This window comes from Prinia subflava, chromosome Z (genome assembly GCF_021018805.1).
Source record: "Prinia subflava isolate CZ2003 ecotype Zambia chromosome Z, Cam_Psub_1.2, whole genome shotgun sequence".
NCBI classification, from domain to species: Eukaryota; Metazoa; Chordata; class Aves; order Passeriformes; family Cisticolidae; genus Prinia; species Prinia subflava.
In genome coordinates this window covers 29,176,213-29,192,342 of record NC_086283.1, presented here as the reverse complement: position 1 = coordinate 29,192,342, position 16,130 = coordinate 29,176,213, and the positions used below count along the sequence as shown (strand labels likewise).

The window sequence follows — 16,130 nt, the reverse complement described above, 5'->3', positions numbered from 1 at the left end:
AGAATTAAGAAACACACTCAGGGCAATGAGATGGTTGCTTTTACTTAGTTTTGCAGTGGATTGCCACTCCTGGGTTCTTCTGTGGATTTAGCACAAAGACCCTTCAGCTGTCATCTGCAGACCTCAATCCAAGGTGTGACTGCTGATTCCAAGTCAAAACAACAAAATCCCACATAAGAATCCCACAGCCTTTTCTAGAATGCTGACTGCCTATGTCTAGCTATGCCAACAGTTTATGTAATAAAGGACTGTAAGGGTCTTATTTGTCCTGAAATGGATTTAAGGTTTAAGGGATTTAAGATAGCAAACCAGACACCTTTATGCGAGTAATATATATGTATTTTTAAAATCCATGATGATGATTAGACTAAAAGACTTCAATCAAACCTGTGTCTGTACTACACAATATAGACAGTTATAACTAAAGTCCCTGCTCCCTATGCCTACCTGAGTCTTACAACCAGTCACCAAAATCTTGGTTTGAGTTGCCATGAGATACTGCAGGCTCTCTTATATGGCAAGATTTTAATTTTACTTTTAGCAACAGGCTTGGGGGCTCTGTAGCTTCCTGGAACACCAGGAACACCTGTCTGTGCATATGTAAGTCAACTTTCTCATTGAAAGACCAGAAGCTAAACACTACCAGAAGGTAGTGTTTAGAAAAATGGGTATAGAAATATATACTATGATAGGCAAAGAGGTTTTGGATTTCTTCCTTGGGATTTTTTTTTTCTTTTAATTCTAGTTATTTTTTCATCTGGATTTGAAGCTGGGACTGACTTCTTCCTGGGATTGTGCATAACTGTCTTGCACAGCTTATGATGGTGGATGATAATGCTGCCTTTCTAGAAAAGACTTTTGTTGTACCTGGCACTTCCTGTGTAATTAGTTATTGCAGGTGTTATCTGATCATAGTTTCTTAAAAAAAAAAAAAGCTACAAAAATCTAACAAGTGTGCACAGCACATGTAACTAATCCCTGCCAGAAAATCCTCCAGAGCTGGTGGCCTCAGAGAAGTCATGGGTGAGTCATGGGCAACTACATTCTCTCCTGAGAGTTTGTACATTTGGACAGAATGCTCTGCTGTGTGCAGTCTGATAGCTTTTCTTCAGTGTTTCCTGGAGAGCTCCCATTTTAGAATGACAGTAGCCTTCTTCTAAAACACCTATTAGAGTTTTTAAGCTTTAAAGTCAGTGCTGCCCTGTATATATTTATCAGACCCCTAGAGATGTCTTTATTTCTGTAGATGTCAGTCATTTTACTGAGAAGCAGCTTTGAATCCTAATGAAACTTGCACAACCATACCTGAAAGTAATGTCAGATAAAGACAGACCCCAGTATTGGCTATTGCTTTAAATCAATCTCCAGTTTAAATCTGAATGGAAAAAAGGACAAAAAATAACCCAAAATAAGCTTTATTGCAAGAAAAGTGTTGTCTTACTGATACAAATGTTCAAGAGAAAGCTTTTTTTCTTAAAACATCTCTTTTCAAAATCCCCAAACTCAACAAAAGAGAAGAAAAATCACTGAGTTAAACTTGGTATAGTCTTTGGTCAGTAACTACATGCAACTGGAACATCCTGGATGTGCTTTGGCTATTTTCACATGTAAGATTCTGTTGCACGGCCAGTTACAGGCACCAGCTGTCACAGAAAGCACCATTGAGACATACACTTAACACATGACAGTACAAAATGTAAAAAGACAAAAAAATTACTGAAGTAAACTAGAACTCAAGTCATTGTACAATCACCTTTCTTACAGAACAAGCTATGATAAAATGAGGCATGTATAACTACAGCATTAATGAGACTTCTAACAAATGGAACTTCAAATACATTACTTGCCTCACCTGCACTGCAATAATGAGGTGTGCAGGTGTGGCAGTCCTGACACAGCATTCAGGGCTCAGGAAATGCACCCTGGTTTCGAGCCAGCACAAAACACAGTGAAACTTTCTCTTCTAAGAGACATTTCCTTCAGCTGCCTGCAGGAATTAATGCCAGTTTGTGGAGCACCCTTTCTGAGCATGAGGTGTGGTTGCCTGTGTTGGCTCATGAGGTCACTGTGGGAAGGGCAGCACAGTTTGGTTCTGCAGTTCTAAGGGGATTAAAAACAGTCCCAGGTATTTTGCTAGAGGGCTTGTGCCTCCTCTACTCTTTGCTGTGGGTGATTCAGAACACAATCCCATTGAGCTGCTATGAAATATGGTCTCTGCAGAGATTGATATTGTGATATTTGTCCTCTATGACTCTTTTTTCCCCTCTTTTCTTTTTCCTTTCTTAGTTCTCATTTGCAAGAGCAATTTAGAATATCCCACTACGTGAACAGTTTACAATATCCCACTTCAGAATGTCCTACTACACTGATCTTTCATCTCTGACATATTTCAGAATTACTTATATACTGTTTACATGATTGTCAAAGTAGAAAAGAAAACATCTTTCAAATCTACTTTTTTTCTTGATTAAGAAAGTACCTCTAAATTGTTATAGCTCAAATTTATAAAACTAAAGAAAAACAAACAAGTTTCCCTTTTTGTTTACATAATTTGTTATTTTCTCCATATATTACTGCATTAAAAATAAATAAACATCTATAATTTTTTTTCATTAGGAACTATAGCAAAATACCCAAAGTGTTACAGACTGCTAACAAGAAAAAGAACAGCTCACATTTCTGTGCCATTTATTGCCATATGATGACTTCTTGAACTTGAGCATTTTTAATATACTTTAAATCGAGGCTATATAAAGGACGCAGTAACCATGATTTGCCCCTGCAATGGAAGTTTTGGCAGTGGCGGAGTTTTAAGTCACCCTCCTGAAAGGGCGGTTCTGCAGTCTTGGCAGGATGGAGGAGAAGGGCTCTTCCCCTTTGCCTTCCTCCCACAAAATACACTTTTCCAAAGCAGATTCGCTTGAAGCAGATGTTCTCGAGTGTGTAGACAGAACGGAGGTGGCTGAAGAACAGGACCATGGCTAATAGGGGTGCACCCACAGCCTCACCCTGAGGGTGTCCCCCAGCTCCCCTTGGAGGTAGCTATCCTCATGGCTGCTCTCCAGCTGCTCCATCTCCTTCTCCTCGTACAGGGGCACGCTGGTTATCTCCAAGGCGTGCAGCCCGGGTGCTGCCCTACCCCTCACAGCGTGCAGGTAGCTGGTGCCATCCCTCAGGCGGATCTGGAAGGTTCCGTGCTTGTTCCCGTGGGAGATGACATAGCGCACGCGGTGCCTGAGTGCCGGCAGCAGCTTCAGGATATGCTCCTGGCTCCCCAGCCTGGACATGTCCACTCTCACCTTCAGGGGACTCTCTGTGTCAAGGCTTCCCTGGTCCATCTGCTCGAGCTGGAGGAGGAAAGAGTGTTCAGAGTGGGAGAGAGGAATAATCAGGATAATGAACAGTTTCTGCCTCAGTTACATACAAAGCACCCTGTAAATGCTGAAGGCATCAAATGGGCCTTACAAGGACAACGAACAGGAGGGCCTGACTTCAGATTATTTTGAGAACCTGTTTAACTTCATGCTTGCAAAGAGGCCATGTAGAGGAGTGTTACAAACAAGCGTTTGAGATAATTTAAAAAATCATCAGGGTATCAGCAAAAGTCAGATTTAATTTTCAAGGCCTAACAAGGATTTCTCAGATCGCACTGCAGCCTAGAAAGGAGCAGGGGGGAATGCAGCACCACAAGGAGAAACGTGTGCTCACCGTGTTCACACACAAGACCCACCATTCGCACGTTCTTGTGACCAACAAGAACAATACGGAAATGCATTTCACAACACTGCGTGGAAATTCCCTGAAAGCTGCTCTGAAAATTGCACACTGTACCCGTATGTAATGCAATTGATAAAGCATAGTGAAAAGAAGGAAAATTTTTGGACAGGAGCAAGTAATGCAGTAAATACTTGAACACCACAGATGACAATAGTGATTAAAAAGTGTTTCTTTCTTCACATACCTTATGGATGTCACTGTTACTGCCTAGAAAGTTCGAGAAACTGAGAAGGTTAATGGTATTTTAAAAGTGTAAAACAAGATATAACAATTACAAACTAGATAATAAGTTCCTGTAACTTACCATTATAAGCCCACAAAATGCAGCAAGAAAAAAAATTAAATCTGAAGTGTAGTTCTCTAAAAAATTCATCAATTCTGTAAATATTGGGCTTCCATCAGTCAGGTCTAATCCCTCACCTCCTATGAGAAACTATGGAACAGACACATCTTCCACAAGGAGATCTGTTAAGCTGTCCCAGACCATAAATGCTGTCCAACCTCCTCCAAGCAGAACAACATGCTGAGGACACGTCCAGTTTCCCAGGTCTTTGTTACTAAAGGAGAATTATTCCCCTGAATGTACTCTGGGGAACTAGACCTCACACTACAAAGGAATCTTGGCAAGCTTTTTAAAACTTCATCCTTCCACAGCTCTTGATGCATTTCTTATCATCAAGTTATTTCTGCCAGCAGGACCTAGGTTGAGGCAGGCGGAGAAAAGAGATTCTCACCATTGAATGTGGCCTGTTTAAAGACTCCCTCCATTTACTACAAGTAATGTATCTCTGAAAATACCTCGAAAAACATTGCAATGCTTTTTTTATCCTGGTACATACAGTGTTAGCACTTCTCTTCTTCCTGCTGTCTCTTTTGGAGTAGACATTGATTTTGCACTCATAACACACTTCAGGGGACAAAGCATTCTCTTTATCAGCATCTCCATCCAGCGGTGGGTACTGGCCTTTGTTAAATCCCATCCCTGAGAGGCAGTGCCTGTGGAATAAAAGCATGTGTTTTAGTTACTCCTTGCAGTTTTATGAACTGTCCCTGTGAAATGGAGCATGTGTACTCTGTGCCACAATGTCTGTATTCCCTTCATTGCCCTTTCCTCAAGCAGAAGGACTGTGCTTTAATTTCCTTCACACTAGAGTGGCTTACTGAGGGAAATGCAAATGTTGGCTGAAGGCTTTCAGCCTGATCTAATTTTCACTTACAAGTTCTACAGAGAAACTGAATGAAGTCAGCTTGCCCTGAACTTTGGGGACTACAGAATTTATGCGTAGAATATTGCACCAGAACAATGTTAATTTGTGTTTAATGTTCTGGATTTGGTCAGTGATACTTAAACCCCTTAATTATCTCAGTACACACAGTATCTTATCTTTATGCATTATCAATCCCCACTGAGCAGGTCTGTGAAAGAATTAATTTGTTGATACTGGGGGAGAAAGCAGAACTCGTTGATTCACATTATTTATATGCTACATTTAAAATTAATGTCACATTGCATGTACAGACATTTTACTTTTTTTCTAGTTTCTGGATGTGCAAAACTAAAAAGGACTTAGCAGCTTGTCCTTCATTTGCACCTTTGCACCTTCTCAGTGCACCTTCGGTGAATGGCTGCATGGAGAAACTCACCCTTGTCCGACTCTGTAATAGCCAGGTGGGCAGCCACAGAAATAACCACCCTCAGTGTTGGAGCAACCATAATTGCAGGGGTTCCTGGCAGAAGAGCACTCATTCACATCGTGGCAGGCATGGGAGAACTGGTCATAGGAGAACCCAGATGGGCAGACACACCTGTAACTTCCCAGGGTGTTGTAGCAAGAAGCAGAGCCACACGTGTGAGGATTGGAGCATTCATTCTCATCTGGTAAGCAAACACAAAAATATTGGTGTTTTCTAGTCTGAGACAACAGCTGTTATAGCATGATGCACCTAATAAATCAGAACACCTGCAAGTCCTGGGGCTCTGCCACATCCTTGACCTCATCATCTTATCAAGACTTGGTTTCTGAAAGAGAAAAGGAGTATCATCTTCACTTGTGGGTGTTAAGATATGGAAAAGATGACACCTCCAGTCAGTGTGACTTGGTTTGGTTTCAGAAAAAAAAAAGGAAGGTTATGGTATGTAAGGTCATGTTTTGGTAGCTGGTATCATGGTTATTTTATTTCTCTAACCAAGGTATTTCCCTAAACCCTGTAGGTTTTCCTTAGCAGGTTATCCTCACCTCAGTTTTCCCCATTAAGACCACTAGTAAATGCTTTGCCACTCCTGCCTGCAGTCACTTGGAGGGAGATTCTTTTGAGGACGGTAATTTACAGAAACTTAAGCTGATTTGGGGTTTTGTGGGAGATGTTCATTGTGCATCCTGTCACTCTCACCCCAGTCCTTTGCTTTCTTTGCTGAAGAACAGTATTAAGCCAGGGGTGATCATGGTGGTTGGAACATCAGAAAAGCTGGCTGATGTGCTACTTAATGTTAAAATGGGTAGAATAAACTAGTTTTTATGTACAGAATCAGGACAGTAAAATCTGCCTAAAAGAAATGTATGGCAGCGCTCACAGTCATGCTCTGATTATGATACCACTGACAGAAAACCATGAAGAAGTAAGTATTTTGTCCTGGTCTTTCTGAACAGCACTGGATGACATTTTTTCTGTGTACTGGTTTTTATTAAAAAAAGAAAATCCCACATTTTGTTTTGTTTATGATATAGCTTAGTTCATGAACCACTAAAAATAAGAGATGGATTGAATGAACTAAATCTAAACAGAACTCCTGGGCTTCCTAATTTGTCCCATTCCCTGCACAAAGAACTAATACTAGACTTAAGATTGTATTTTGGAATTAGGAAACCCTTAATATTTTTTTTTCTCACCATTTGCTTTAGATCCTGTTCTGTAGAATTCTTAAATTGCTAATAATTTTTTATGCTTTTTTTGCTTGTTTTTTATGCTAGGTATTTTTTAATGCATTTTTTCCTCAGCAGAGGTATTTACATTGATACTTTCAGGAATTCAATAAATGTTCAATGATGGGAACTTTTCACAGAAGAAACAGGTCAGAATTCAGACCTTTCTAAGAAAGCTAATTGTCACAGTGAGTTTCAAAAGGCTGAGTGTGTTTTCTTGCTACCTCCTGTCACTGATTTACATTGGGAGTAGTAAGTGTATGAAAGGAGTGGGAAACAGATAAAAAAGATTTTTGTTTGCATACTCTTTGTTCTGCTCATTCGTGCCCTTGCCTGGCATTGTCCGTATAAACTCTCTGATACATTTGCTGTTCAAATGCATTCTGTGCTGCGTGTTTCCTTACCAACACACTGATTCCACTGGTAGTGCTGGATAAATCCTTCTGGGCATCCACATCTGTATCCACCCAGGATGTTCTGACAGCCATGCTGGCACCTATGGTTTCCATCACATTCATCCACATCTGTGTGTTCAGGGGGGAAGCAGAACATGACACAGGATTACATCCACTGCAAAGCACTGGTGGATCAGAAGTTTGTTATGACCCAGCCGTGTGCTCTGGCAGCTCAAGAAGCCACATCTGTGCTGGGCTGAGCCCCAGTGTGGGCAGCAGGGCAGGGGGGATTCTGTCCCTCTGCCTCCTCAGCTGAGACCCCACTGCAGAGCTGCCCCAGCCCCGGGGCCCAGCACAGGAAGGAGCTGGAGCTGCTGGAGCCAGGCCAGAGGAGGCTCCAGGATGAGCAGAGGGATGGAGCAGCTCTCTTATAAAGACAGACTGAGAAAGTTGGGATTGTTCAGTCTGGAGAAAATAAGGTTTCAGGGAAACCTTAGAGGCCCTTCAGTGCCAAAAGGGGCCACAGGAGAGCTGGAAAGGGCATGTAGTGATAGGACAAGGAAGAATGGCTTTACGGTGAAGAAGGGTAAATTTAACCTGGATATATGGAAGACATTCTTCCCTGTGAGGGTAGTGAGGCCTTGCACAGGTTCCCAGAGAAGTCATCTAGGAAGTGTCTGGCAGTGTCCAAGGCCAGGCTGGATGGGGCTTGGAGCACCCTGGGACAGTGGAAGGTGTTGCTGCCCATGGCAGGGGGTGGAATGAGATGGGCTTTAAGGTCCCTTCCAATTCAAGTCATTTTGTGATTGTGTAACTTATGACAGAGGAGCACAATTCTAAGATAGAAGGACCAGGCAGGTTGTTCTTTTGGAAAGCCTGGAACTCAACTAACACTCAGTTCTTTCAGACAATAATCTGATTTGAGCTCTTGAGCCTTTCAGTACTCAAATTTGGAGAATAAACACTAATGGGTAATCCCACATGTTGCTGTTTTAGTGTAATGCTTATAATTTGAGGGGTTTTCTAATTTCAGTTTTAAACCAACCACTTGGGGATAAGCTTTCAGTTTCCTGAAACATATTGTATATTTGAATGTCAAATTTGGATGTCTTTGCAACTGAAAATAAACAGCCACATAAAAAGTCTCTGAGACAAGTGTTAGTAAAATGAGACAGCCACAACCATCACAACCTCCAAATTCTAAAAACTCAGACATTTAAAATTGCATCTGCTATAGAAAATAAGTAGATTGTAAGCAACCTAATCTTTAAGGTACAGTATGCAAGTCTAGTAGAAAATAAAAAAAAAAATTCTTTGTTTTACAGGCATACCAAGACATATGCACTTCATGGGAACAAAGTAAACTGACAAGAGATTAATCTTAGTAAAATTTCTAGCTGCGTATATTCTGGGACACTGTTCTACAAACAGGCTCTAAATATCAATTCCTGTTTTAAATGCTCTGTCAGAAGTGTTGGTATTTTGAAAGACATAAATATCTTTATGTGTGCTCCTGTATTTTTAATTCTCAGCAGCCAGGTGGCCTTGTACTGCTTTTTATTTTCTTCTTTGCTCAGTACCTGAGACCCACTGAGAAGTCTGGAGCTCTCAAATAGAGATGTCCTGACTGAGGCTTCCCTTGGGCCAATAGAGATAAAGCTCATCAATATAACCTACATTTTAACTGTAATAATTAACTTTCTGAATGCAGTGAATTGGTCTTCTCAGTGTGTAACCCTGTGGTAGGAGAATTAAGTACAGAATTTAGAATCTAATTTCAGTCCACCCTCAGGTGGACGATTAAAATTAGGCAAAATGAAAACTGTAGAGTTTCTGTTTAGACATACCAAAACATGAATGTATAAAAGCTCCACAACTACTAGACTTTTAGGTACATAAACCTATATGAACTTGAAATGGCAGCCTGAAAACAGCTGCTGAAGAGTTCAAGTAAAGAGTCACCTTTAATCCTAATTTCTGTAAAAATTACTCAAGGCAGTATGTTCTTGCATATGTTTTTGTTATACTTACAATTACTCTAATACTTTCCAATTTCTTTTTGTAATTACTTTTAATATGACCGGTGCTTTGTTTTCTCTATCTTTAACATCAAAGTGTTCACTAGAACCTGAAGTAATGATTCGCACCATAAAAAATATCTTACTGTTTCTAGTTACCTTCACAGTTTAATCCAGTAGAATCCAGAGAAAATCCCCTTTGACATTCACAGGTAAAACTTCCAGGAGTGTTTTGGCAAATTCCTTTTGATCCACACAGTGATGGATGAGAACCACATTCATTGTTATCTTCAAAATACAGAGGAGAGAATGTTGGTTTATCTTGTGGCATGATGTTGGACATGTTCATATAATATAAAAATAGAATCCAGAGAGGTACAACATTTTATATTGTAACTTTTAATTTTTAAGTGCCAGATGAACTGGAGACTCATGCAGAGCTATGAGTAATTAATACATTGGAAATGCTAGTGATAGTTCAGTTGTGATATGAGTGTGGAAGAGCAGGCATATAATTGCTGATATTGGAAAAATTGCTCTTTTGTGTTAGCTGAACTAAAACAGCTTCAGTTGGCAAGATTTATACATATGCTTAAGATCTAAAGACATCTGTATCTACTAAAAAAAGAAAATGCAATCTGGTTTTGGTTAACTACATTTTAAATGAGATTTTAATAATTCACCCTTTTGTATCCATGTGGTTATACTTAGAACATAATAACATGTATTAAATATGCATAACACTTTACTAACCAAGAAAATAGAAATAGTGGACAGACTGGATAGACTCATTTTTCTTTAGCTGTAATTGCTGCTTTTCAAAATCTGTTTTCTGCCCTCTTGACACTATTGCTCTGCATAAAGAGCACAAGAGATAGTTGAGAATGTTGTTCTTACAAAAAAGCTTATGAAAGAGAACAAATGTTTTTCTTACCAATACAAGCTGTATGATGTTGTGTAAAACCAGGTGGACATTTGCATGTGAAGCCGCCGAGGGTGTTGACACACAGAAACTGACAATTGTGTTGTTTGGTTTGACATTCATCAAGATCTGAAAGTAAGAGGTGTTGTCTTAAAAAAGTCAACAAAGAGGCATATTTAATCAAATTTGATAAAAAAGATCATACTTCAAAACCAATTCCTTTTGAGTTAGGTTGTAACCAAATTAAGTTACTGTGTATAACCTTCTTACCTTTACATGTCTTTCCGTCTTCCTGAAGGACATAGCCCCGGGGACATGAGCACTGGTATCTCCCTTCTGAGTTCTTGCAGATAAAATTGCATGGTCTGGGAGACTGGGAGCACTCATCAAGATCTAAAGAGAGGAAGATATTAAGTTATCTTTTGTCCTCATGTCTCTGACAGAAAGATGTTTGCTGTACAGCACAACATTTTAGAGAAAAATTCTCACAGAGGAAAGCCCCCCATTCAGGGTTCCTATTCCTTTCTCTATGAATGTGTTGCTGTCGAGTTTATATGGGGTTGCCACTACCATGACAAACTATCTTGAAGGAGTCATACACTAGAGGGACAGTGGCACTGGTATTTTCATCTAAGCAACAATTATTTACTTTTTGGTATACTGTGGTATACTTGGACCTGCAAAGGAACAAAAAAGTGGGAAAAATGTAGCCTGTGAAGCAATGAGCTGGTTTGTCACTTAAAGTAGTTACACAGCTTTAACCAATTTCAGTGATCATTCTGCTGCAGGAATACTGCCAGCAGAGCTTGTTCTTCAATTTCCCCAAATGAAATACAATACCAGAAATGAATATTAGGAAAAGAAAGAAAGAACATGAGATAAAAGATATAAAAAGAATGGTTTTCTACAGGGATTTATAAAGGTTGGTACATCACTGTGTAACAACTAAAAAAATAAATGATGGCTACTTCAATTGATGAATAATTAATGAATCTTACCATTACAAGATGTGCCAGTTATGTCAGTGGTATAGCCAGCTTTGCAAAAGCATCGGAAGGAGCCCATGGTGTTAATGCACTGCCCATTCCTGCAGAGGTTTGGCAGGACCTTACATTCATCAATATCTGTATAGAAGTTATTAGGTATGTCATGTCTCAGTTTTAAATTCAACTTTTTTCTTCTCTTCCATTTTTGCAGAGTTCCTCATCATCATGCTTCTGACAGGAACTTTCTCCCTTCTCCCTCTTTAAAAATGGATCTGAATGCAAAGCCAAACATCTTTCAAATTTCATTATTGTTCTTTGCACTAACATATTCCTGCTGTTTCACTGAGTACTCAGGTTCCAGTTTTACTGTCTCTAAATACAAATCCCATACAAGAGAATTTTCCTATGACTACTTCCATGTCAAAAATTATCCCCGACATTAAAAAATACACCTTAGCTTCCACTTCCTGTGTGGAAATAGTACCTGCAAAGCACTGTAAGATCCTTGTCAAATGAGATGGTTGTTGCCTTTGCCATGTGTCCAACTTATCAGCAATACCAAAGCTGTGGGATCATTTCTAGCTGTTAGTTACTGGTTGGTACTTCCAACCAGATCCCAATCCTAAAAATTCTGCACAGTTGATCTATTTGCAGCTACTGTGAAATGTGTTTTTTATTTCTGGTCTCTTGGCACTATTTGAAAAATCAAACCCTGTTGTTTAACAGGAAATTCTCTAAAGGAACTTCAAAGGGAATTCTGCATTTTCTTAAGCATGCAAGCATATTCTTTTCCCCTTTTCTGCCTCTTTTCATCTCTGCAAATACCTCTTCCATCTGTGGTGTAGCCTGATCCATGTGGGCAGAGTTTCTTGTACTGGGTGGTTCCTGGGATGGGGCAGAGCCTGCACTGGTTCCCCCAGCCCTGGCCCCCATCACAGCAGCACTCAGATCTGGTGACAAGGTTCTGGCTGCTTGAAGCCATGTGGCACATGGTCTGCAGAACTTCAGCAAAGCAAAACCCACGGCGATTATCTGTAACGAAGAAAGAGAGAGGCTGGAATAGAGAAGGAAATAAAGATCTGCTCCATTAAGCATCTGGTGTATTATTCTGGCTCTCTGTCAACATATGCAAGCAGCAGAAGATTTTTAGCTACCATGAAATCCATCTTGATTCAGCCTTTCGGAATTGTTGTGTATTCTGGTAATATGCTGCCATTCCAAACATATCCAAGACATTCCTAATGTTCAGTATCTGCATGAGCTGGGTAAGAGTTTTGCTTGTAGGAAAGTTGTACCCTTGGCAGTAAAACACTCTGTGGCCAAAACCGCTTCAACTATCTATGCTATGTTTGCATTTGAATGATTTATTTGGAGTGGGGTTAGAAGTTTGCTTTGTTTGTTTTTTTTTCACTGGCCAAAATAACACATTTGATCATCTTTAATTATCCTGCTGTGGTTTAAATAAAAAACCCTTACAACCTGAAAGTGTATATGCAACCTACTACTTTTTCAGTGGTATTCCTAGATTTTGTTGGGAAAAAAACAGAATTGCATGGCCTTATTCTTGGTATGCTTCTGTGTAATTCTATTTTAATTTTTAAGCCTTTTGGTTAACACCTGTTGAGAACGAAAGGAGAGCAAAGCTTTAAAGTCGTGGGGTTCCTACAGATTTCCTTCAAAGAGCTGAGGAGAAAATACCAGTTTCCAGTGCTAATAGATACTCCAAATCTTGCCTTCTATATAGACTATGTTACCTGTCATATTTCTTGATTAAAATGGAGACATTGTCAATTATTGATCTGAGAATGCTTAAGTTTTTAAATGAAAGCTTTAAATTTTTTTCTCTCAATGTTAGTAGTGATCCTTCAGAATGTATAAATGTATCAATACTCAGCTGACCTTCTCTTTTACAAATTGGAATAATCTGTACCTTTCTTACAAGAATTAGGCAAAGGCAAACTTAGGCTTTAGGAAAGACTTAATTTGTCCACCTGGTAACCTAACTGTTTGCATCAAATAAAGCTGTCAATTCTGTGAAACAAAATATTTGCTGTAGTAATTTAAGACTCTGCAGATTTCTGTTCTCCCAGACAGGGATATTATGCAGATCTTTAGGGACATTATAACCTGAAGAATACATAAATGCTCTGTCCCCAGTTTGAGATGTGGAATGAATTTTAATATGAGCAGAATATAAAGGTTTGCACAATGTATTTAAAACAATGCAATCTGTGACTTAATGCTCATGCTATAATTCAGAAAAAATTCTGTGTTTCTGACAGATCTATTTTTCATTGTAATTTCTAACCCAGGGAACCTGAAAGGAAAAGCAGCAAAAAGCAAACCTTCTCATGGCAGAAAATAATAATAAAATTACATATTAAATATAGGAAAGCAATAATAACCTCCAAACAGGGTATTTCCTCGGCATTAATAATTGGCTGGGCTTAACAGACTGCAATTTTCTCTTTCCATCTGGTTCTAATCCTTAGGAAATACTCTGCACTTCAGTGTTATTGCTTAGCCATGAAATCAGCACATTCCTCACAACAATTTACAAGGAGTTGGTTTTATAGTAATGGCATAAGATAATTATGCTTTTTTCATGCAAGAATACTAATATATACACCCTTTAAGTACTGTATGTACACTTGAACACTGGTCAAGAAAAAGTAAATTTTTGCAGTTTCATTTGACTCCAAAAATGGGAATGGTGCATTTTGTAGTGCAAACGACAAATATGAATGTATTAAAAAGAAAATACAGGTTGATGAACAAAAAGCCTCCATCGGGTATTTAAGTTGCAGGCCTGCCTCAAAAAAAAATCTTGCAATTTTCTCGTAAAATCATAGTATTTTATGTCTGAATTGAAGGAACAGAAAATTCAGATGCATAGTTGCCATATGGTGCTTAAGATCACGTTCTGAATAAGCATACACTCAATTTTACTCTACATCCATTTTTGAATTACCTCCAGGCAACTAAATTCTCCTTCTTTAAAAATCCCTGTATTTTGTTTACATTTATGTCCTATGGAATTAAGATGCTTCTACAGGAGGCCTGATTGCAACAAGCTGTTAATTCCTATCATTATTTAAAAATATTTAATATTGTATCATTATTTAATTAAGAAGTGTAATTATTTAATTTCTGGAGATATGACAGCTATTAGGTATTCAGAAGCCTAATTTTCTCTCTGCATTTACACTCTAATATGAGATGAAACGTGTACAAAAGAGACATTTACCAAGACACTCAATGCCTGATGGACTTGACAGTAATCCTTCATTACATTCACATCTGTAGCTCCCAACAACATTCACACAACGACCATTTTCACAGACACCTGGCTTGGTGCGGCACTCGTTTTCATCTTTACAAAAAATATAAAAACATTAATAAAGTTATAATAACAACAGCAACAATAAGAACAAAAATTAAACATAACAGCATCAAAAACAACCACAACAATTCGTTACAAGAAAATATATCAGACTCTCTAGAATATATTAAGTATTCCATGTAGTATTTGAAAAGTATTTTCAATATGTGGAAAAATCAACTGATTAAGCCTGGAAAGGGCTTTCCAAGGAATGTTATTCTATTCCATTCCTTCTGTACTTTATCCCAGAAAACAAGCTTTAACGCTTCAAAGCTTATACCAAGCGGCAGAAAACATAGCAGATTAAGTTCCAGTCACAACATTTACCTGGTAATATTTAAATAAAATTGAAATACATGCATTATTTGAGTAACAAGTCTTCACTCTGTAATCATCAAGAGTCTCTGAATACATTTGATCTCTTCTGCAATAAGTCATACTTCAGTCTACATACTATTTTCCTAAAATAGTATGTGTTTTCTTCCATAGATAATGGCACACACACTGTAAGAAATTACACAATTTTTTTAGATGTTTAAAACAAACCCCAGAAAAACCCCAGGTTCTTTAAGGGCAGAATAACATGTCAAAAAAAGGACAAAATTCTTGTTAATACAGATTTTTTTCCCTAATGTAAAAAAATCATAAAGATCTCCAAAGGAGAGTAGTCATTTTCTTGCTGAAGAAACACTGCTATAAAATACTTCCATTTAAAACATTCACTAAAATGGGTATTTAATTCCCACCCTCCTCCCAGAGAATTTTGGAATGGTCCTGGCTTTTCCTCTATATACCAGAAGAAAGTACAATTTGCTAAAATATAGCTATTGTCTTCCCCTCAACTAATTGAGTAAATGATGGAGGGAAGGTGTTTGTTTACTTCCAGGATGGAGAATTGTTTTAAACTATGGCAGTTTCCATATCTTTTGTTCTTTATGTCATTTATAGGTATTTTCAGAATCTTAAGAGTCTTAATTCTTTAAAGAAGTGACCCATTGTTTATACTAATCCTAAAGGAAATGTAAATTTAATTGATGAAATCTTGCTTCCTACCCATAAATTGAGATTTCACTTCTTTGGAAAATTCATCTTTTAGATGTAAAAACTGTCTGAAAAACATCTGGATTTAGTTGTAGAGCAATTGAGTTTTTATTCTGAAATCCTTATTAGTCTGTTAGAACTCACACTGAAACAAAATAGAAAGCTTAAGATGTTGGGAATGTCCTTCATAAATTGCTATGTTCTGATTTTATATATATAGACACACACACACAAATAATTTTTTATCTCTTTGCTTGTGTATATTCCATTAGATGCCTTCTTCTCTTTCTAAGCTTTACCCGTGCATCCTTCTCCATCAGGTCTCTGGATCATCCCAGGAGGACAAATGCACACGAAGGTACCAATCAGATTTTTGCAGATCATGCCTCTTGATTCACAGTCATGGAGATCTTCAGCACACTCATCTAGATCTGGAAAAAAAAAATATATATATATTTCATGTTTGAACTTTCTTCCAGTAGCTGCAGTTCCTGAATTCAGCTTCAAGAGAAAGGACATAAAGGCTTTCCTAAGTAAAAGCACTGAAGGAAAAGTCCAAAATCTATAATTATTTGCAGTTATCTTGATCTTTGTGAACTGTCTTGTTCATGTTAAAGATGAATTTCCCCATTGTGACACTCCTGGCTCTGCAGTTCCCCTCAAGGGTTACACTTGATGACAGAACACT

At 38.4% G+C, this 16,130-nt stretch overlaps 1 protein-coding gene across 1 annotated transcript in view; it reads right to left on the bottom strand.

Moving 5' to 3' along the window:
* Positions 1-1,399: 1,399 nt before the first annotated feature.
* FBN2 (fibrillin 2) overlaps positions 1,400-16,130 on the bottom strand; it is a 129,589-nt gene continuing 114,858 nt past the window's right edge. Inside the window, exons 55-65 of the mRNA XM_063422860.1 lie at positions 15,742-15,873; positions 14,267-14,392; positions 11,845-12,051; positions 11,032-11,157; positions 10,304-10,426; positions 10,046-10,162; positions 9,271-9,399; positions 7,103-7,222; positions 5,422-5,653; positions 4,617-4,773; positions 1,400-3,347 (exon numbers count right to left, since the gene is read on the bottom strand). Of these exons, the coding sequence (XP_063278930.1) occupies positions 2,982-3,347; positions 4,617-4,773; positions 5,422-5,653; positions 7,103-7,222; positions 9,271-9,399; positions 10,046-10,162; positions 10,304-10,426; positions 11,032-11,157; positions 11,845-12,051; positions 14,267-14,392; positions 15,742-15,873 (1,835 nt within the window). The 3' untranslated portion in view covers positions 1,400-2,981. The remainder of the gene's footprint in view (positions 3,348-4,616; positions 4,774-5,421; positions 5,654-7,102; positions 7,223-9,270; positions 9,400-10,045; positions 10,163-10,303; positions 10,427-11,031; positions 11,158-11,844; positions 12,052-14,266; positions 14,393-15,741; positions 15,874-16,130) is intronic.